The 24,224-nt window shown below is 35.1% G+C and overlaps 1 protein-coding gene across 4 annotated transcripts in view; it reads left to right on the top strand.

Moving 5' to 3' along the window:
- Sh (Potassium voltage-gated channel protein Shaker) overlaps window positions 1-24,224 on the top strand; it is a 196,135-nt gene that overhangs the window by 126,748 nt on the left and 45,163 nt on the right. For 2 of the 4 annotated variants that reach the window (XM_077444946.1, XM_077444954.1), the window contains exons 2-4: window positions 17,087-17,210; window positions 17,957-18,060; window positions 19,522-19,683. In XM_077444946.1, the coding sequence (XP_077301072.1) occupies window positions 17,087-17,210; window positions 17,957-18,060; window positions 19,522-19,683 (390 nt within the window). Of the gene's footprint in view, window positions 1-6,932; window positions 7,073-17,086; window positions 17,211-17,956; window positions 18,061-19,521; window positions 19,684-24,224 lie in introns of those variants that run through there. The other 2 variants (XM_077444961.1, XM_077444966.1) reach the window with 2 other exon arrangements.

Below are 24,224 nucleotides of genomic sequence, written 5' to 3'. Positions count from 1 at the left end.
CTGTATATGAAAAATGCATTTGTGTGAGTACTGTGCACGTGCCTTCTGTAGCTAATATACCTATAGCATGTAAGTCTCTTCCTAGAGCGGACCAAGTATATGTAGGTGTAATAAAATTTTAATATAAAAATAGTAAGTTGTTAATATTATAAATTTATTAATGGTATACGTATATAATAATATATGTTTGTATGTTTGTGACGGACGATCACCCAGTATGGGGAACCGATCACAGTCGAGTAATCGCGACGTCGTTAAGCGTGGTAGTGGGGGAGGGGGGGGTTGACGAGCGTCCTCGCATTTGTCATTCGTTCTCCGGCCGCGGTGGACGTGTCGGAGCGTGGGGCGAAGATTCCGGAGAGCGGCTCTGGGCTTCGGGGCCCTGGGGGCGAAGCCCCAGAGTGCCAGAGGCGTCGAGGGGTGCGGGGGGTGGAGGGGGTAAAGCCGTCAGGCCACTGGAGGTGTCAGGGGCGAAGGGGGGGGGCGAAGCTCCCAGGGAACACATTCATTCATCATTTCGAACGGGTTGGATTGCTAAATGTATATTGTGCCACTTTTATTACAATTAATATTACGTGCTCGTGTGCCTATAAATTACCTTATACTACATTATACATTATACTACATATAACTTTATTTTTATTCGTGTTTCAATTCCTTTTAGAAACCACCCGTTGAAATCAACACTAGTATTTTATATTAATGGAAATTTATATTTTTTAGACCATAAAAGTAATTGTCAACGTCATGTTATGGACAGCAAAACTTACAGTAATATTATTAAAGACCTTGCATTGAATTATATTGTAATAATATTGTACAGTTAAATAAGAAATGAAGATATTATTTTACGTCCTTACAATGTTACTGTTATACATATTACACGAATGTGACAGCATTCTCAGTTCTCGTAAGTGTATTTAAGTGTTTAAATGAACAGAAGTTCGATCGTAAAAAATAATTTTTCTATATGGACTATATGGAGTATATGGACGCATTCATACTCCATTCACGCATTCTTACGCGTCCATATATAATGTGCCACAGAATACTACCCGTACTTGCAGTTTGCCTGCTGCTGCCGATACATGTCGACTAGATATGAACAGACCTCAATAAGTAGACATGGGAGAGCCCAAAGGAGATAGGAATGAAATTGATTTTATCCTCTAACAAATATTCCATACTCAGTTAAAATAATATTTTTTTAAGTAAGTTAGATATGAGCAGCGACCACAGATTAGTCAGGGCCAACATGGTCATCAATATAAATTGCGAACGTAGAAAAATAGTAAAATAATGGAGTAACACTCTTGATTTCGCTCAGCTAAGGTCTAGGAATAAATATCATTATAAAAAGGAATTCAAAATAGGAAATAAGTACGAAAAATTCTTCCCGAAGCAGATATCGAGGAACTTTATCAAATCTTGTTTGTACGTATGTACATTGTATATAAAATTATAGCATATACATATGAGCCGCTATATTTGAAAGTGAAAACACTTTTTTCTGTTTGACTTAATTCAAAAATTGTTATCGCTTCTTTTAATTCGATATGTCCGGAATTTTTGAAACGCAGAAAAAACGTATTACAGGCCACCAATATTTTTAAATCATGTAAAACGTAAAACATTATATTTAATTTCTCGAAATAAAGAAAATTGGACTTCTCCAATTTCAAATATAACGACTCAATGTCTGTTCATAACGAAAATCCGCAGCTGTCTACTTAGAGCCACCAAATTTAGTATGCTATTTCATAATAACCCAACTCAGACCAAACTGGCTCGGATTCCGAAAGTGTCGATTTAAGTACGGAATCTGAGCCTTTTGAGGATTTTTTCAACATTTATCCGTCTGAGTAATCCTTCGGCTTAGTTTCCTCATATTCTGTAATAATTTTAAAGGTGAAAAAATACGAAACAGGCATTAAGATGATGCTGAAAACAATCCAAAAAACTAATTTCGGTCAATTCAAACATTCTTCCTGTTACATTTAGTAATCATAATTATCATTTAATTAATGATGTTTATTGTCTTAAAACACTGTGTACGCCAAACAAAAAACCAACACAAAATGAAAATTGACTGAAGTTTCACCGTACATTATCTAGGTTGTCTATAAATTAATATAAAAAAATACGCTGCGGTGTAAATTCGATTTAGCTTTTCATCAAAGTGCGCTGATTAATAACGTAAACGTTTTCATAAATCTTTTAATGATTTTCCTCGTAACATATTTCATTCGTATTTAATATCTATGCTCAGGGCAATGTGTATAATTTCATTATTCAATAAAACTCACATGCTCATACAAATAAATTGATCTCGTAATAAACGGCATTTAGAAAATTATGTCAATCTTCAAAAAATTTCGTACTTAACGATAGAAATTGGACGATAAAAACTTATACTATATTATAGTTCACCAAATCTAGTAATAGTGAAAACTGTAGATTTACAAAGTAGACAACAATAGAAAGTGTTGACGAAATTTAGAAATGATCATAAACTTTTGAGCAGACTTTCAGGATTTCTGAAAATTCCAATACTGAACATATTGCCAGTAGCATTTACGCTAAATAATACTAAAAAAAATTAAATACGTGCATCGTAAAAGTCAACGTGTATATATATATATATATATATATATATATATATATATATATATATATATATATATATATATGTATACATATTATTTGAAAAAAGTTAATATACATACATGAATGTACGTCTCGGACGTGGCAGTTTTGCGCCAGCCAGTACACGCCACGGGAAAGTTAGATGCGTTGTTACTTTGCCGTTTTTAATGGTCAAATTTTCAAAGTTTGTATAAACCGATCGATTTACAACTTTGTTGCGGAATATCCGTTTCGTTTCGCTATATAAAGCGTACCTGAAAGTGAGACGATAATGTTTAGAACGATATACGCCATTTTGTACCGCTTCCGGTCAACTGGTTTTGATGATTATTTTTACTATTATTGCAATGCCTATAAAATGCCTACGGCATTTGATAAACATTGATTTTACAACAACATATTTGTAAAAAATAACTTTGTAGGTAGAACCTTGTAGTTTTGGTTCGATGGTTGAAATAAAGCTACTAAGTTCTTCTTTTTAACATATTTAGCTAATTTTAATTCGTATTAAAGTACATATGTACCTATACATACGTACATATATGAATATGGAAAGACACACGGAAAATTTCTAACCTGATTAAAACACAATTAACACATTTATAAATATAAATGTAGAACAGTGGTGGCTTATATATGTATGTACACTAGTTTTATGACCGTTGAAACTTCAACGGGTGCTTTCGGATTGATACATGATTTAAAATAAAGTTACAATATGAATGGTAATAATTAATCGGAATCGGAACTGACACAGTAATTCTAAAAGTAAATTAAATAATTCATGTGTAAGGTCGAAGACGACTGTAAAGCCGCTGTATTCCAAATTTTAATTTAATGCATACAAAAGCTTAGCTATTGTAATAAATTTACAAAATGTAATACTTTACGATTATAAACAAACGGTCATTGACCTCGCAACCTTGAATATTATTATAACACATAATATATGTAGGTTGCAACTCGATAGCACAATAACATATATTGTGTTTTTTTAACGCTTTTCCTGGGGAAAGCACCAAGAAAGTCCCGAGTTCGACACCTCTCTCAACTTCAATTTCAATTTATTTTTTAAATATCGTTAAAATATTATAAATTTTAATTAAAAAATATATATTTAATTGTTTAATATGAAAGCAAAAAAATGGTTCAAAACCTCGCTAAATAAAATTATTATAATTACGTATTTTTATAAGGACTAGAACTAAAATTTCAATTAATGTTTAAAAAAAGGACAATTTGAATATTCGACGATGGTTTCACGGCTAAGTCTCTGAACTCAGATATACCTATAAGAGGATATTTATGTTCGAGAGTTCACCGGTTCGACACCGCCCGCGGCAAGTGCAGCAGAATAGACTAGTGCTTAGCATATAATGCTTTGAACAAAGTGGCCACGGATTCATATCCCACTGGTTTTTGCTTCTAAGACCTTGGATCATTTCATATCAGAGTTTGCCAATTTATCTGATTTTCATTTGAAACGGTTCCAACAAATTGGCAACCTTACCCATTTGCTCGCAAATTTCGAGTTTTCAGAAATCTCAGATTTCTCTTAATTATATAAAATGCTGTTAATTTACAAATTTAGCCGTAAATATCTCTGTGGATGTTAATTGATATGTATTAACTGAATTTCACCGAATTGTTGCAAATTTACATATATTTATTTACTTTGTATAATAATACTTATATCAAATGTACATTGTTTCTGGTCAGGGAGGCGCATCGGGGCTACCTGTTAGGCCTTCCTAGTATAAATAATAAATAAAATATAGATAAATCACGCACACAATACAATTATATAGTGCATATGTGTAAATATTTTCGCGCAATTTTTAAACGATCGACATTTCGAGAAAATTTAATAAATACATATGTACAATATGAATCAACACACATTCAATTTATTAAAAGATTTTCAATCCTACGGTAAATATAATCCACTACGAACATTGAATGAAAGTTTACTCCCTTTTAATGTCAAAAGTTAATTAATTGATTGATTGTCTGGTCTGAGATGAAAATAGACATTTAAATGGATTGCATTTTCCAAAGTACGACCTTGCCACGTCTCAAATAATGCATTTTCCGCTCACGTGCATTGTAAACCACAAAATGTCCAATTTATTTTCATTACGTTGGTTTCCGTCTTTCGCGTCGACCTTCGACATTTTGTGAACACGCACTTTAATTTGCCACACCATTTTAATTATTCGAATGGAAACCTTTCCCTATCTAGTAAAACGTTCACGTAAATGTGCAAACGTACACACATGGAAAAAGAAAAACTTGTCAATTTGCATAATGAAGATTTACTTCTATAAATAGCTCGTTTTTAAGACATCTTGTAATTCTTCGCTAACGATTCATTTTTTTATTTTTAAATATATGTATCTACATATATATGAACATACATATTTCAATCGTAAACAGTGGATCATTGACCTTAAAGCTCATTGATTCAGGCATAAAATAAATAAACAAAAATAAGCTACGTTCATGAAAAGCTTATGGCCCCAACAAAGTAGCCGGGACAAAGTAAGATCTGTTTGGACTATTCTATATGATATGTATATGAACTATTCATATATACATATGTTCTATAATACATATATTATATATCTATTTTTGATTAATATTTCATATATTTGTATTCATACGCCAGCAGTATGGCTTAATAATACAAAATCTAAATCCATAGATGTCTCAATGCATTAATTCTGTAATTAATTAATTAATTAATTTTTATTTCACGTTCTTCAGCTTCTGGAAATACAGTGATTTATGTAATAATAAAATACTGCATTTTTTGTAATTAATTATCCAGGAAGGCGCATTGGGGTCTTCCTGTCAAGCCTGCGTGGTATATATCTATGTAAAAATAAATAAAATAAAAATACATCGAGTAAATTCTTATATTTCTCTGAAACAGTGAGTTTCGGTCAGTCAAAGTAGATTTGAACAAGGTTTCAGATGTTAGATTTTAAATTAAAAATCTCATATTTTTAATACAAGCTCACATATATGTATGTACATACATATATACACATATGTATATGTATGTAAGTTTGCTTAGAAAATGACTCTCATATTGAATACGTACATATGTAGTATGTACATATATATTTATTATCTATATTGGACATATTTTTGTTCTGTCTTATCAAAATATTTTTTATAATATGCGAGCAATTGTTTTAAATTTGATAACATGTTTCCGTCATATGTATGATTAAATTTAAAATTAATATAAAATAAAATTATTTTTAATGATCAGTTACTAGAATTATGTATGTACGATACATTTACTTTTTATTACATTTAAATAACTTAATTAAATAAAATAACGAATCCTTTTGGACAATATTTCCAAAACAATTTACATACATTCATACATGCAATATATGTACATAGATTAGCGCGTTGCATAATTTTAGAACAAACATTTATAATACATAAACATCTTGCTCGGGACTGTTCATAAAACGATGAAATCCACTACTATATAGTTTGACCATTTGAAATCGGATCGTTTAGAACGAGTTAATTTATTATTGGGTTAGGTTAGGCTGTCGTATAAACAAGCCATTACAAAATCGACTGACACGAGATATTCAATTTGTTCATTACAGATGAAATATTGGCTCTCGAATGGGTATGATGATTCATCGCCATCGAACAGAACTCTGCCAAAATGATGTAGGCAAAGCAATAAAGCCGATTTTCAAAATATCGTAAATTGATTAATTTACGTACATATATATCTATATGTATATAAATTCGCCATGTTGTGTGTGTATTTCACCATGTGATTTCAATTATTGCATTAAATGAGTGGTAAAATTTTGCTTGTTAATGACATTGAATTTATGTTAAAAGGAATCCCAGTGTATTTTTTTAACCACACTAATTAACTGTTTGTTTATTTTTTTGTCTAACTATCGTTTGTTTATATGTATGTACGTCAGGGCGTGCAAACTTTTTTCGAATTTGGGTCACATTCAGTTTCTGTCGTCGCTGTTTAGTCTCGACTCCGATTTTAAACTACCGACTCCGACTCCGACTCTGATTTTGTGATATGTTCATGAATTGGGTATGACATTTTTTCTATCAAATACTAATTTTTTTTCACCAATGTCCGAAAACTTCGCACCTCTGGACCGGGATGGCCTTAATTTTTTTAAACGACTTCAATTGAAAAGGCCCAGTGGCAATAAACAGCACGACATTTCCTATAACAACATTCACACTCACTCGCCAATGTTAATACGCACATCAATGTGACGGAATATCACCTCAATTTATCCGACGCATGGACCAAGTTTCAATATTCAGTTTTACTTGTAACTCTGTTCGACCAACAGCTCAATCAATCCATCTCAATGTGTGACCTATTGAACTTGTGCTTCGACTTTCACATCAAGTTAGTCTTGATAATGGTTTGGTTTCGAATTGTGTCGACTGATTTCAAAACCGAGTAGGCTGGAAAACTTTTGAAACTTTCCGCTCGATACGTCATTCTTCCCGACTCCGGATCAAGTTTGCAACTTTGTTCTTGTGTTGATTCGGGTCTTGTTCGTTCTGAGCAACTTATTCTGCGGCTTTGGATTGTTCATTTCTCTGGAGAAGATTCAAAGATACTTTACGTGTCTTCTAATGATCCATAAACAAAATTAAAAAACAAAAATAAATCCATAAACATTTTCTTACATTTATTTTCGTCATACTTTAGTTTTCTTAACATTTTAGAATTCATTTTTCAAGTTTAACACATACACGCTATCATTAAGCCAAACTGCTGGCTATTTTAATTTATGCTATATATGTAAAAAGCAAGCTTTTATTTGTATTTAATAATGAATAGACTAAATCTGTATATACATATGTTACAGTGAAAGCATATTTCAAGTGAAAATATATTGTCACCAATTCAAGCAGTGAAAATGTATCCAACGATGAATTTACGTTTATCTCTATAAATTTAACCCTAACAACCCAATCTTAAATGAATAGAGCCAACCCTTACTTAACCTAACCTATCCTAACCCTTAAATAATACCAACCATAACAATCTAATCTTAAATGAATAAAACCAACCCTGAAAATGTAACTGGCTATAATTTCACTGAAACGTCAGTGAAAATATATTTTCACTTGAAATATAATTTCACTGTGACAATATACATATGTATGTATGTAAGTGAGATAATATTTTATAAAATCATCTTTTCATAGAGCATTTGTCAGAAGTTAATCCTGTCAATCCAGACGTGAAAAATCCATATGTATGTAGATCTAAAACAATATTATGAGGATCTGTGGTACTAATTTTGCCAGGAAATTTTTGCCGTTTAATAGTTAATCTACACATTTTCAGAGCATTATAAAATTTTTGGGGAAAATATTGGCACGACTTGCTACAAAATTAGTGATTAACAAATTTATTTATTTTTCCAATATCGTTGTATACAATATACATATATGTATGTACAATAAAAATCCAGCAAACACAAAAAGGTTAAACAGCAATCTCATACAATATATCTATATGTAGTTACATATATTGTATGAGATTTTTTGTAATGCAGCAATACCATAACACAGATATATAATCTACTATGCGCATATATTATATTATATAAAAATGTATAAAATATACTATATATAATACTTAATTATACTTAATATACTTTATACGTAAATATACTATATACTCATTAATATACTATATACTTATTAATATACTATATACTTAATATACTTGAGCAAATCAATTAGATTTTTAACGAATACATAATATGTATAAAGTTGAATGCTTGTTTAAACAAACAAGCGGAAAAACGTCCGATATGCAAATGTCTTTATTTCATGAATAGACATATGTATTTTTGGCATTTTGTGATAGATTCATAAAATTATATACACATTGTAGATATGTAGATGCTTAAAATGAACATTATTTTCACTGAAATTAAGCATAAAAATGCCAAAATTTATAAGTAAGGACTTCTTCGTAAACTAAACGGTAACATAGATACATATATGGGTTTGGAAAGAGGGGATGGGATATCCCTTCTCCTTCGTGTCACTACATTGTCATCACATCAAATGTTCATATATATGTATATATATATATATTATATATTGAATTTCAAAGGATGAAATATTATATTTAAACACCATTCTACCGTCGCATCACTACCTGGCTGTAGCATAATATTAAATTTACATCCAAGTCATCTTACTTACTCTTCGATAATAAAATCAAGCAGCGGGAAAAATATAGCTCGCTTCAATTCTAATTTGCGTGGCAGTTTTGATGTCCTTCCGAAGTTCCATCGATCAAAAAACTACCGAGATTGGTATTTGTCATCGTATCTATCGTATTCCATCTCGGTTTCGGCCTCTTTTTCCGATGGGTTCGTGCGATACAAAAATTGAACTTCTCAGTCCGCTTTTCCATTCATCCAACACTTACAATTCCGCCAATCGAAAATATAATAAATCAATCAATGATGCCGTTGTGGCATAAAATCTATTAAAAATTAATTCAATTTTATGAATCGAATACAAACATAATATGAACATCTTAATTTTATTTACATCTTAAATTATGTTCACAATACATCTTATATAAATATATTTTAATAGCTACTGATCTACTGATCATTTTCTATTTTACAATTTTAATTTAATTTTGTTAGTAATCATAGTATTAGTTTATTCTAATGTTGATGTATGTACAGCATAATAAGAAAAAGAGCTCAAAAACCTATTTACAATTCTTATAAATGCTCATAGTACATCTAATACATAATATTAATTAAAGACTCTAAAGTCAACGATCTAAAGCAGATTGTGGTGTTTAGGTAATCTGTGTTTATACCTGAAGGTTATAGATATTTTGTTGTAATCACCGAGACTCACTTCACAAGTGTGTTAGTATGGTTATTAGTGATTCTGTCATGGAATCTACTGGTTAGTTTATTCGTTATGTATATATGTAACTAACGGAATATTATTTATGGCATGCAATTTTTTCAAGTTAGTATATATGGGTGTATTATAAATTATTTTTAGGGATTTATTTTGTATTATTTGGAGCTTGGAAAGATTAGTATTCGAGGCGTTATTCCATACAGTTAAAGCATAGGTTAATATGAACATCTGTGCGGTTGGATCGTGTATACTAAATTATTAAATTGTATAATTTTATTCAGAGAAATGGGTTACGTTTTTTATTGGATTTTATCAACAACGTGCATAAATATTGAAACGCTTATACGAAATTGTTTTTGTTATAATTTTTAACGGAAATATTGATTAAATTTGACACAACCCAAAACAAACTTATGTACTATCGCGTGTTGAATACATACACATGACACAGTTTATGTGTAGCTATATAATAATAATTTTAATCAATTATATTTTAATTTAAATATGAACTGACATTGTACCTCTTATCTCTAGCTTTTTAATTTTTTTTCTTATTTTATACGATTGTATTAGAACAAATTTGAACACTTACGGGATTGAAACAGAAGCAATGTCAGATAAATAATATCAGTTATTGTATTATGAAAGTGTGTGAATATGTGAAAGTCTTATATTTGTATATACAAAGTATCAATGGATGAAATGCTGTGATCATGAGAACATTTTACCTCGAGATTGAACTGATTGTAACCATGACAGCAGAATTATTCATTGATATGTAACTTTTTTACGGTTTTTTTTAAATGTGTGTGTATTAGTATTAGATTGTATATATATATTTTTTAATATCACATTGAAACTTTGTATAAATTATACAAAGTTTCATTCAAACCCGCAGCGTAGACTAGTGGTTAACATATTATGCTTTCGAGCAGAGTGGTCACGGGTTCGTGTCCCACTAGAGTCCCGCTGCCGCCCAGTCCTTGGTTTGTAACTCCAAGTCGATCGTTTCTTATCGAAGTTTGCCAATTTTTCTGATTTTCATTGAAACGATTCATATAAAAATTGGCATTTCCTTTCCTATCTCTCTTGCTAAGTTATTCGGCGTCTTGAGGTTCGCCAATTTGATTGTAAAATGCTGCAAAAATATCTCCATAGATGTCAGTACATGTTTGTATGAATACGTTTTGTATAAAATGCTCAAATTTGTTGATTGTATGATTGTATGATCTGTTTAAGTGCACTCGTCGCTTTGGAGCGATCTGAAAAGGCGAGTGTTCATGTTCTATGAAATAAAATAAAATGAAATATGTTTTTCGATACGTTTTAATAAAACATCATATTTTTAAGTCAACCGGAAGTGGATTTTTTCATCTACCAAACTCCTGAACGGTTGTTCCGAATCATTTTCACATTGTATGTATATGTAAGTCTAATAAAGTTTACAAAGCAGTATTTTGTAAATGTTTTATTCTCAGCCGCAAATAGTGTTGTTACTCGTACAAAGAATAATATAGATTTATTTTTGGCAATATACTCTCAGAAACAAAGACGTACGTATGTTTGTATGTCTCTCATACTATAAAAGACAAATATAGAAATACATTGAATGCAGCTCCAGACTTAAGGGAATATCTCGCATCATTTGAACCGAATTTTTAAAAAAGGTTTTTGAAAACAAGCACAAGAATCTCATTAAATTTATTTTGTGAGGAGATTTATTTAAGAAGAAAAAAATATAATATATGTATGTACTTTGTAATTTTGTACTTTTATTAAATCAATAATATAAGTATGACGATAATAGAATTTATGCAGATAAATATATTAAATGATCAACATGCAGGATCAATAATAGAAGTATACATATAATATGTAGATAAATATATGTATTAAACTTTGAGCATATTATAATTGTTACTCCGCAAATAACTTTTTAAATACAATAATTTTTACTAGCCTCTTCTTACTTTCACTTACGATTTCTAGTCGGAAGAAATTTGCTTTCTTATCCGATCGTTTTCAAACTTTACCATTTTGCTCGGTTTGGTCATAAATATATGTGGAAATGACGTCCGCCATTACGATGGTGAAAAATAATCGTAATAGATACGTTTGAAAATACTCCATTATCTTTCTCGGTGACGTCTATTGTCCACATTGTTCGTTCACATTGATCGTCCACATTGATCGTTACCAGCCTCTTTTTACATACCTCCTTTGCATTTCACATGGTTTTCGTGTTAGTTGTAATTTTTATTACTTTATATCCCCTCTTCTTTGTGGCTGCGTTTTAACGATAGTTTATAGGGTAGTGACACTCCCTTAACCTATCTATCGAACGAGTTGTATGGGATCGGACTCTCGGTGATGTTTGTGGTGCGGGCTGGCGGCTGCTCGCTTGTGGAGTGTTTGTCGATCTGGAACACTAAGCAAAATTAGTGCAACATCTGTGGGATACTGTCGGGGTTAGTGTGTTAGTGGGTGGTTAACGGGTATGGACCGTTTGGAGGTGGTTGAGTCTGGTTAGTTAAATGGATGCTAATTTTAGCCTATACCCATCTTCAGAATGTCGATGGGCCTTTGGTTAATTATTATTTTAGTCTTGCTGAGGGAATTTATTAAGGGATTGTCTACCTTGCCGAGAGACTTGAAGTAGTTTACGGCAAGTTTGTGTACGTGTTTGTCAAGGTAGTCAATGTTTAGGTCATTGTGAATTATAGTGTTTCTTGTGTACCAGTCGTAGTTGCCCGCGGCACGCAAGAATTTGTTTTGTACTGTCTGCAGTCTGAGTATGGATCTGTTGGAGATGGTAGTGTGAGCCCACACGGGGCTCGCGTACGTGATTTGTGGGCGGATGATGGATTTATACAGCAAGCACTTGTTTTTAAGCGAGAGTTTGCTGTTTGGTTTGCATAGTGGGTAAAGCTTTGACGCAACTGCCCTAGCTCTACGCACCGCGTTAGTGATGTGGGGTTTCCAGGTTAATTTGCGGTCGATTATTACCCCCAGGTAGCGAGTAGACGTGGTCCAGTTGACTGGTTGGTCGTTTATAATTACTGGCTTGGCTGGTTTGCACCGTTTTTTACGTCTGGAGAAGAATATTGCCTGACTTTTGTCCGGGTTGATTTTCATCAGCCATTTATCGTACCACGCTACCAGTTGGTCCGAGTACTTCTGGAGGGCGAGCGAGACACCCTTGGGGCTGACGGAGCTCGCTAAGATGGCAGTGTCATCGGCATACTGTGCGATGTTTGTGTACCTATGTGTAGGAGTGGGTATGTCGTGTGTGTACAGGTTGAATAGCGTGGGGCCGAGGATGGAGCCTTGGGGTACCCCAGCGGAGATGCCTCGCTGGGTTGATATGTGGTCCTTGAGTTTGACCTGAAATTTCCTTTCCCTTAGGAAGGATGCGATAGATCGTATTGAGTGGGGAGTGATGTTGGCAGCAATCATTTTGTAAAGGAGGCCAGAGTGCCAAACTTTATCGAAGGCTTTGGAAATGTCTAGGAAGATTGCTCCAGTAGACATGTTGCGGTCGAAGCCGTCTATCACGGTTTCAACGACTCTGTGAATCTGGTGAACGGCAGAATGTTGGGGTCTAAAGCCAAATTGTGTTTTGGGAAGAAGGTCAATTTTTGTGATCTCGCTATTGAGATTTGAGATTAAGATCCGTTCCAGGATCTTACTCAGTGAGGATAGTAAGCTGATGGGTCGGTAGCTTGTTGCGAGGGAGGGGTTCGAGTAGGGTTTTCTGATGAGAATGACATTGGCGAGTTTCCATTGACTCGGAAAGTAGCAGATTCTGTTGGTGGCATTTAGTATAGCTGTGAGTGCAGCGATGGCTTTTTGAGGGAGTTCTTTTAGAGCTTTGTTGGAAATTCCGTCAGGGCCAGGGGCCTTTTTGGCAGCGATGGTTTTGATGATGTTTAGGACTTCAAGCGGCGAGGTGGCGACAATGGGTACTGGGGCTGGGTTTTCGAGGTAGCTATTGACGGAGCTTTCAACCATTTGGCAAAAGTCGCTTTGCAGGTTAGAGTTTGAGAGAGAAAATTGGTCCTGGAGACTGTCAGCTAGGGCTTCCGCTTTATCGGCGGTGGAGTAGACAAACTTGTCTCCAACTTTGATCCTGTCGATCCTATTGCCGTTGCTTCTGAAGATTTTTGACAGTTTCCAGAAACCGTTATGTCCGTCTTCTAGCGCTCTGAGTTTGGTATCCCAGTTGTCGTTTCGTAGTTGCCACAAGGCGTTTTTAACGTCTTGTTGAAGTCTGTTCATTCGCTGTTTGAGGATTGGGTCCTTGTTCCTTTGGAATGCCTTCCTAGCTCTATTCTTAAGGCGAATAAGATCGCGAATGTCGGGGGGTAAAGCTTGCGGGTGCAGGGGAGAGTGGGGTGTGCTGGTGGTGCTGGCTTCAAGGGCTGACTGTATTTCGTCAGTGAGTACGTTAATAGCAGAGTCTATATCTTGGGTGGTGTGAATCGAGTGGGGGTAAGTGACGGTGTGATGAAGGAGAGTTGAGAATTTCTCCCAAGATATGGTACTGCGGAGGATGGGGTTTATAGTTACGGGGGTGTTGGTGAGTTCTAGTATGACCGGGTGATGGTCGGAAGAGAGATCATTTACTACAGTCAAGGACTGCGCACCTGGAAAATTTTGAGTTAGAACGATGTCTAAGATATCAGGTCTGCCTTTGAAGTTAGTGGGGATTCTTGTGGGTTCGTCTGGGGCCGTAACGGAGACTTTTGGGTTTGAGAGTTGGGAATAACTTAGGAGAGTTTTCCCATTTTTGTTAGTGGCTTGACTGTTCCATCTGGAATGTTTGGCGTTAAGGTCGCCTGCGGCAATGGTGGCTTTGTTAGTGTTGAATATTTTGTCCAAGTCTGTGGTGAGTAAGTGTTGTTTCGGTGGGTTGTAAACTGCGTGGAGGATGAGTGGGGTGCCAGTGTTAGTCCAGACTTCTACCGATGTCAGTTCTATCCCTGTGGTGATCGGCCGCGGGGCCAAGTTGTGTTGAATTGTGTGTTTGATGAATATGGCAGTGCCGCCGGCGGCTTTGCCTATTCTGTCGTTTCTGTATGTAGTGTAGTTTGGGAAGTGTAGTCGATTGCCAGGTTTGAGCCAAGTTTCGTTTACTAGTGCGATATCAATAGAGTGTTGGAGCAAGAATTGCTCGAATTCGACCCGCTTGCTGAGTATGCTGCAAGCGTTCCAGTAAACGATCTTGAGGTATCGAGTCATTTTTGTTGTTGTGTAAGTAGGGCTAGGATGGTCGACATCATCGTCTGCATATGGTTGAAGCTTTCAGTCGTCCAGGGTGTTGAGTTTTGGTTCTGGATTGTTTTGGTTTGTTTAGGGAGGGCTACTATTTTAGGCAGGGGGTCTGGGGTGGTGGAAATTAGAGGCGGGAAGTTTGATTGAGAATATGAGTAATGTGGGTGGTGTGGTTTTGGAGGTTGGGGGGGTGTGGGGTTTCGGGGTTGGCGGGTGCTTTTCTTGCTCTTGTTGTTAGGGTTGAGGATGCAGCCTCTATAGCTGGAAACGTGTGCACCATTGCAACTAGTACAGACTGGGGTAGTAATATTGGAGTCGCACTGGGTGGTCAAGTGTGAGCCTGCGCATTTAATGCATAGGGGGTCAATGTGACAGTTATAGGAGCCGTGTCCGAAGCCCTGGCAGCGGTGACACTGGGGTACAGTGTCTCCGCGACGGAGCGATTCAGTACGAACCTGTTGTCCGAAGATGCTGGAGAGGTTGAACAATTTCTTCCCCTCTTCGTCACGTGTGGTCTCGACTGTGAACATGGGCATGTTGCGCTTGTCACGTCGTGATTTCATGACGGTGGCTTTAGTGGCTTTGTAGCCAAGGTGAATTATTTCTTCGAGGACTTCAGTTTCAGTGAAGCTGGGATTAATGCCTCGAATGACAATTTTTAGAGGTTTGTCCTCAGTTAGGGGATGGGCGTAGAATTGGAATTTCTCTGTTTCAAGAAATTTCGTGATGTCTCGGTAATCGGCAATGGTAAGGGGGGTGATTTTGGCGGTGCTACTGTTGTAGACAGATTCAAATTTCAGATTTCGCCCCTTGAGTTTGCGGTAAACGGTTGGGTAGTCAGAGGGCTTTTTGAGGAAAACCGGGGCTACCTTGGGTTTGGCGTTTGTGGCAATTGGAGCTGCTCTGGGGGCTGCGCTCGAACTTGATGGGGCGGGGCGAGTCGCCGGTGGTGCGGGGGTTGCGGCACGAGTTGTAGGTGGAGCGGGGACTGAGGGGGTGGGGGGTGTTGAGGATGAAGCGCTAGGGGCTGTCAATTGAGTGAGTGGTTTAGAGCGGGTGTGTGTTGTTGTTGGCGTTGGCGTGTTGAGTTGTGAAAGTCGGCGTTGTGTGTTGGCATCAATTCGCCTGATGCCAACTGGGCGAGACTTCTCCTCGACTTTGTGAGGAGTTTGAATATGTGGGGTAGGTGTGGACTTACCTTTGACTTTTTCTTTTTTCCCCGGGCTATCCACTTGCATGGGTGAAGCGGGGCGGGGTGGGGGCGTGGTGCTACGTGGTAGCGGCTGCGGGATAGATGATTCCAGACGGCGCTTCTTCACCATTGCTGGAGGTGTGGGGGGGGGCGTGGCTGTGGCAGACTTCTCGGACTGCTGTTTTGCTGGAGTCTCCTTGTCCTTCAGCTGCTGGAGTAATGCAGCCCTGTCGGCTACGAAAGCCAAGCGGTCTGCCGTATAGGCATCACGTGCTTCCTCGAAAGCACTCTCGAGAGCGGAGAGTCGCTCCTTCAGCTCATTGTTTTGAGCTCTAAGTTTTTTTATGACAGCCTTAGTTCTGTTGGAGCTGTCATTGCTGGCGTCACTGGTGTATTCGCTGTCGGAGCTCCTCCGGGAGCTCCCTTCGCTGTCCGTCGACGTCGCTACCGACATGGTTGATGCCGGTAGCGAGTAGTGACGTCAGCTAGAATGTGTAGCTGTGACGACTCGGTTGATGTTTTGGGTTCTGGCGGTTGCGACAGTATGACCGGCGCAGGTAGCTGTTGCGGCGACACGGCTGGTTTTTGCGGAGCACGACCGTTCACTGCAAGTGCGTGGGCGAGAATGAGTGAGTTATATCCCCTTTCGCCACCATCTCGCTATGTCAGATTTTATTATATGGTGGCACAACTTAGCGCAACGTACTATCAAGTGAGCGTACATAGGATATGTCGTATTGTCTCTAACCACGAAAAATATCGAAGCTAGACACTTGTCTGCAGACAAATCCCTAGGTCAATGGCCACCTTTACTATTATGGTTATTCACAAATAATTTTATTCTACACATACATACAGATGTATTAACATAACCAAAAATTGACCAGTCCGAAAGTTACATACGTCCGTGACTCGACCGCGGAAATTCCTCGATTTTTCATCTTAGGTGAGATCCGGCGGCTCCGAAACGACCACAAACGATTCTCAAACCCTTGCTTAGCATTTCTGACACATTTCCGTATTTAATTTCAGGTCGCTGCCCAAGCTGAGCAGCCAGGACGAGGATGGCGGTGGCACTCATCAGCCGACCAATATCATCACTCATTTTGAGCCCATCCCGCACGACCACAACTTCTGCGAACGGGTCGTTATTAATGTAAGTAATTCCCATATTATAGCCACATATATGTATATATATTTATATAAATGTGTATGTATATATTGTGTCTTTTGTCATATATAAATTTCGCTCATACCGTACGAAAAAGCTCGAATTCGATCTGAACTTTCGCGGAATTTTTGCCGAATGTTCGAACGTCTCTCACACACTGACTGGCCAGTCAATTTTGGACAGTTTCTACTAAACGATTCTCATGAGATTGTTTTTAACTTCGGTCAAAGCTTTTGAAAATGTATTTTTTTATTAAATATATAAGATTATGTGCTACATTTAAATTTCGTCGAATATTATCATTTGTTATTTGTTTGACTCGTACAATTCAGATCAAATTCGATAATCCATTGCATGTTGAAGAATGAAATAAATTACGTCCTCTCTGATCACATTAGACATTAGAAAATATTGCGTTATATAAGTAAATGTATAATGTATATTTACAGTAAACGAAAACCTTTTATAGTATGAGTATTTTGCTTGTTGAATTATATTAAATTTTAAACAGTTGAGGATTAATATTGTTGAAATGAATTGTAGAATATAAATAAAACTTAGCAGTGATTAGATTGACTTTGAAAGAACTGTAAGATTATTATTTTACACTATTATAATATATACATACATGTTTATGTTTTTGACTTGAATTAGTTTCGAGGAAATATTTCGCGCTTGTTTTTAAATCTCTAATTTAACAGTTCTAATTATGATTTTCGTTTAAATCGCAGGTGAGCGGCCTTAAGTTCGAAACTCAATTAAGAACACTCAATCAGTTCCCTGAGACGTTATTAGGGGACCCTTCAAGGCGGATCCGATACTTTGATCCGTTAAGGTAAGACATGCTCATTATTTACAAACATTTCGAAAAAGAAGTTTAAGTTTTGTTTTTATTATTATAATATTATTATATTACATTGAGAATAAAAATCATGTCTGCTATAATATTTAGTATAGTCACGTTGATGCTTAGAAACGTATTCTCATTTATTATATATTTACTTTATTATTTTTGTAATTTAACAAGTAATTTAAAATACCTTTTTTTGTATTTTGAATATATTATACAAGTATATTTTATTAATATGATGCAGCGAATGTATGCGTTATTTTTCAAAACTATATATTTTATTATTATTTTGCTGTACATCATTTTATTATTATTTATTTTTTGTATGCATGAAATCAGATCGTGCATTGTGATACTTGTTTAATTTTATTTGGGACTTGTAACCGTTGAAAATCACAATTAAATTCAAAAACTTATTCGTTGTCATTTTAAGTACATATTTTGGTGTATTTAATATTTACTCTGTCGACCATAAAAATTGCATCATGTTTAAGCTAAACGTGGTAGTTTTATATACATAAATTCCTATGCTACTGTAACACCCCAACTATTTACTTAATCCTTTAGTACAGAGTTCTGCATATGTATATTGGTTAAGATTTACTACTGATGAATAGGTTAAGTTAAATAAAAACCCGCATTAATACAAATTTTCATAATATATGTAGCAAACCTAATTCCAACCTTCACATCAGTAGTAATTGTTAATTACAAAGACATACCATTCTTAAAACACAGAAATATGTATGTATATTATGTACAGCAATTATATGTATGTATGTGTTTTCGAATATTAACGGTTAATGTAATAATTTACGAGCAAATGCTGGTATGTACCAATATTTTGACATTTACGGTAAAATATACACGACCTTCAGTTTAGATGAAAAAAATTATTTTATTAAAAGCCTAGAAGTGGATGTTTTATGATCTTTTTTTTGTTTATTTTTACTACTTTTTTAATCATTTCTTAGTCTTTTATTTTTTTAAGCTTTTAAGACGATAACAAATAAAAGAAAAGTTGATAATTTCTTTTTTTATTATATGTAAATACATACAAATATTCTAATGATACTATGTATGTGTATACATAAGTACTATACTTACACTTCGAGATTTTAACAAATTCCAGCTTCAATCAATACACATTTAAACGTGGTTGTTTTCAATTTAATAATTAAAATCCAGTGGTACATATAGTCATGTCCGGTTCATGTATGTACATCCAGTCCAGTTTAATCTTAATCATTAAAGGTAAAATTATGTGACTTACTGTATAACGGTTGCAATTTTAATGACCGATGACGATACGTTACCTTTGCATATTTTAAATCGATTCAGCTGCAGGTCCCACGTTTTGCGACTTGTTGCAATTGATGCGCTTAAGTTTACTAGTTTTACAATAGCTTTTGGTGTGTTGCAATTGATTTCGTTGGTGGGTTTCAGAAATGAATACTTTTTCGATCGGAACCGGCCATCGTTCGATGCGATCTTGTACTACTATCAAAGTGGTGGAAGACTTCGCAGACCTGTCAATGTACCACTCGACGTGTTTTCTGAAGAGATCAAGTTCTACGAGCTCGGCGAACAGGCGACCAACAAGTTCCGGTATGTTATTTTATTGTTTATTTTATCCATAATTATTTAGCAACCATTTCGACTTATTTTCGTGTATAAATTTGTACCCAATCCGAAACGATCTAAATGAAACCAGTCGTCACAATCTGTATGTACGTCGAACGTATGTCAAACCCTTTACTAGTCAGATCCACGAGCTACATAATGCTCAAAATTTAGTTTTTAAATTTCCTATCGTGTTATTTTTTGGGTTTAAACTGTCATGCAAAGCAACTCGCATGTCACGTTAAACATATGATCAGTTTTAACTTTTTGTTTTCAAATGTTATAAATTCCGATTTGCATTAATCTATTACTGCGAAAGCAATATAAACCTCAATAGTTCACTTAACCTATGAAGGACGGAGCGTCGAGATCGAACAAGTGTCCCGAATCGGGGTCGAGTAAGACTCCAGTAATTTTTAATCAAAATACAGCTTTTCTCAATACAAATCGGTTCAATACGTATCTTTTTAATCATTTTATACATCAACATAAAATATGTTTAGTTCTATAGCATGTTTTTGACTATTTTTGTATTAAAAAATAAAGACAAGTATCGACATGCAAACGCACATAGGTAAGGCCAACAGGCGACTGCATGTCTCAATAGCTACGCGCCAAAAACAATAGCTTACAAAAATATAGCTGTCTCTTTTTCTCGCATTGATTCATCGATCAAGAATATGCAAGCGAACAGTCAAAAGCATGACTTATCGCTACCGCCTTTAAATCATACTTTGGGACGTAGAAATGTATAAATGTTTTTTTTTACGATGTACCCCTTTTTTAAATCATACAAAATCTATTAAAACAAATTTCTTGTAGTTCATTCTAGGAATACAAGAAATATGGGGTGTATAGCTTTGAAAACCACATAGTTATTACGAAAAACGTAAAAATTAGGGCACTTGCATACCCCACTTCGGTGAGGGAGTTTGTATCGTTGCAGACCATAAAAAGATATTTGGGTTCAAGGGGGATAATTAATCACGTAACGCCATTATCAAAAAAAGACTTGATTGGAAATATATCCATAAGACCCGGCACAAAATTTTGCAAACCTCAAATTGAGAAAGATAAAGTTTTAAAATCGGTAAGCTGAATTAAATTTTTTGTACAATTCTTATAATAATAGTTCTTTGTCTTGATCTTGGGTAAATTTTTCCATACAAGAAACGCAGTGGAAATCCATTTAACGTGAACGATCTAGATTAGATATTAGATTTTTTTTACATCCGCAAAAATATTTAAAAAAAAGCTTAATTTTCTTATTGAATTTTAATCGTTTCCGTATAATTTTAATTTTTAATTCAGATGGTGGCTCCTTTAGTGCCAAAAACATCTGCCATTTTTGGTGCCCTTAAAATGAACCGCACTTACGAAACTTTTATATTGAATTTAGCGTAATCGAAAATTCAAGGATCCATGGTTTGAGAATTCGTGTTCCAAACCAAAGATATTGTGTTGAGAAAGAATCAAAAGACAAGCTCACATGCGAATCTGCAGGGATCGCAACGCACGCAAGTCACGCGACTTGTCTCAAAATCGATAGTCCGGTTTGATTGCGAATTTTTACAATGGCATCTGCCCATCTCAGAAATGGCCAAAAAATGTAAAAAATAATGCCCCCGGACGATTTTAATTTGATTTAGTGTCGAATTGGTGGCCCATCGACCGCAGTCACACACGGAACAAGGCCAAACTGTCAGTGACCTTATTTCAATATAAATAGCACGTGGTTTCGGTAAGCCAAGCCGGCCCCAGCTATATCGACAACAATAGATTTTCGCACAGAAGCGAAACCGACTTTACGACCCACCATGTACAACGACGTGTTGTGCGTGTACGTGCGTACGTGTGCGTAGAGTGTGACTTTGAACGGTCAAGTGTCGCAAGGTCGAAACCCATCATTTTTCAGTCCGGGCGATGCTCGTCAATGGCACAATTTGCTGATCAAACTTTTCCGTCTTTAGAATCCGCACATCTTGATGTGATGCAAAAAATGAAGGGTTGAAAGGACCCTTAAAAGGCCCGAAGGGAAAATGTTTCGACCCTTTCTCGTTTGAAGAACTTTGAATCATATGTAATTCAGTATAAGACTAGTGACTTGACATACAAATGTATTTTATATATAACATAATATAACTGCCGTAGGATATAAAAATGGGTAAAAACCATACTCCTTTTTATATAAGTTTATATTTTATATTTATACAAGTGCCGAAGAAACTTCTGCACTCCCTCGATTTCTAGACAGTATTTCGCCTCCGTGGGGCACCAAATCTCGAACAAGCCTCCGAGACGATTAAATCTCTATTTAATCTACGACACAATATTTATGTAGATCACTCCGATATTTAAACAGTGGAATAAAGACAAATGGGATCTAGAATATGAGATAGCTTGACAATTTATTTTAAAGCCATCACCAAACAACAAAAATTGTGAGTGGTTAAAGCCGATAAAATATCATTAGTAAAAAAGCCTACGGTTTGAGCCTTGCGGGACTCCAGACCAATGTTTCCGTATTCAAAAGACACGAGTATAGATTTAAAAAGTTGAAAGTTGACTTTATACCGGTAGATATGGTAGATAACGCAATGATTTTTTGAATAATATTTTTTATCATAAATTTTGCCATTTAATGATATTTTGAGTCATTTAAAAACATCGTAATATTTTATAAATATTTCGTCCCGATTGATTGTATTGTACAATTGACAAAATCAGTCTGCAGACAAGATACTTGTTTGCAATCATATTTCTAGACAATTATAGTTGCTAAAAAATATGCCGAACTTTTCCAAAATTCAAATATAATCAATGAAAATTTTCAATACGACCCCTTAGAACATTAATTCGACTAAACATCTATAATGTGGATCTACATATAATCAAACCTAGATTCTATGCATATATGCATGTATACATATTTATATGTACATTAAATAGTTGAATTTTATCTTCCAATTGTAATTTATTTTAACTAGTTGGAATATATTCCATCTAAAGTGCTACCAACTACCGTTATAGTTGAAGTGTATTTTCAGTTTTAGTATATTTTGACGTGTTCTAATATATTCCGTCTAACCCACGTAAGTTGATTCATATGGCGAATTACATTCCAACTGGTCAAAATATATTAAAACTGAAAATACAGTTCAACTATAAGTTGGTACCAGGTAAGATGGAGAGATAAGGTTTTTGTGAAAAAGTCACGCGAATATTAAATTCAGTTGCAAAGTCACATGTTTGTTTTGAACACATTAGAGTTATCGTAATACGGTACTCATTACCTTTATTCATAATACCTAGCAAATATTTATGCATTATTGAATTCTAAAGCATTCATAAAAGCATCAGAGCTGTCAAAACTCAACTGTTATATTACAACTGTTGAAAGTGTATTTGCGCTTGTAGAGATATAATTTACTAGTTGAATTGAATTCGAATATGAATGACATAAAACGCCAGTTGGAATATAATACAACTGAATACACACTTCGACTGTAACATATAATATAGTATGTATAACCATAATTTCGCCATATTGCATACATTGTCGTTGTACAACTTCACAACGACAATGCGCAATTTATTTAAACGGTGCTCACTTTTTTTTATTACAACCTCTTCTTACTTCACTTACGATTTTATCGTCTGACGAAATTTGGGTTTCTCGGTTTGGTTTCTGGAAATCTCGGTTTGGTCATCAATACATGTGGAAATGACGTCCGTCATTACGACGGTGTAAAATAATCGTAATAGACACGTTTGAAAATACTCCATCATCTTTCTCGGTGACGTCTATCGTCCACATTGTCGCATTTTTCCACACTGTTCCCATCGTTTTTTCCTTTTTCGCCACCATCTGGCTATGTCAGTTTTAATTTTTTAAACGCCTATAAATTTTTCTTTTTTCACTCTATATTTTATAAAATTTGTTTTATAGGTTCTCATTATCTCTTACATATATTTAGTTTTATCTCTTATATATATTGAGATTGGCATATATGTATAACCTCTAAATGTTGTCTTATGTTCAAATTTGACATTTGGCGTTTGACGACTCTTCGAATGTGGGTGAGTTTCGAGTTGTAAATAACTACTGTATAGTGTGTACCGATCGATAAATGGGACTAAAACTATTTCAGATACATCTTATCTCACCGGTGTGTATAGTTTTTTCAGAGTGAATATGATATATCTAACTGAAGTCTAACTTAGAAAATGTTGTGGTCATTCATAGTATTGATTAACTTTTCTTAAATTTAACCAAACTTCAAAGATTTGTTTTAACCTTTATATTAATGTCGTTATAATTAGTTATTATCAAGTGCACCTGGTTATTGGTAATACAACAATCTCGTCGAAATGAGTAAGGGTAATACAAGTGCGTCACGGTTTGTGAGTCACCCAGGTCGCACACGGTGGATGCATACGGCTGGCAGGATCATTCATGAGTGTCATGTCATAGTCATGAGTCACGTTTTGGAGGGAAAGGAAGTTGAATGTTGATTGTTGTTTGA

Source organism: Arctopsyche grandis, chromosome 2 (assembly GCF_051622035.1).
Source record: "Arctopsyche grandis isolate Sample6627 chromosome 2, ASM5162203v2, whole genome shotgun sequence".
Taxonomy (NCBI): domain Eukaryota; kingdom Metazoa; phylum Arthropoda; class Insecta; order Trichoptera; family Hydropsychidae; genus Arctopsyche; species Arctopsyche grandis.
The sequence above is the reverse complement of the archived record's forward strand: the minus strand, read 5'-3'. Positions and strand labels throughout refer to the sequence as shown.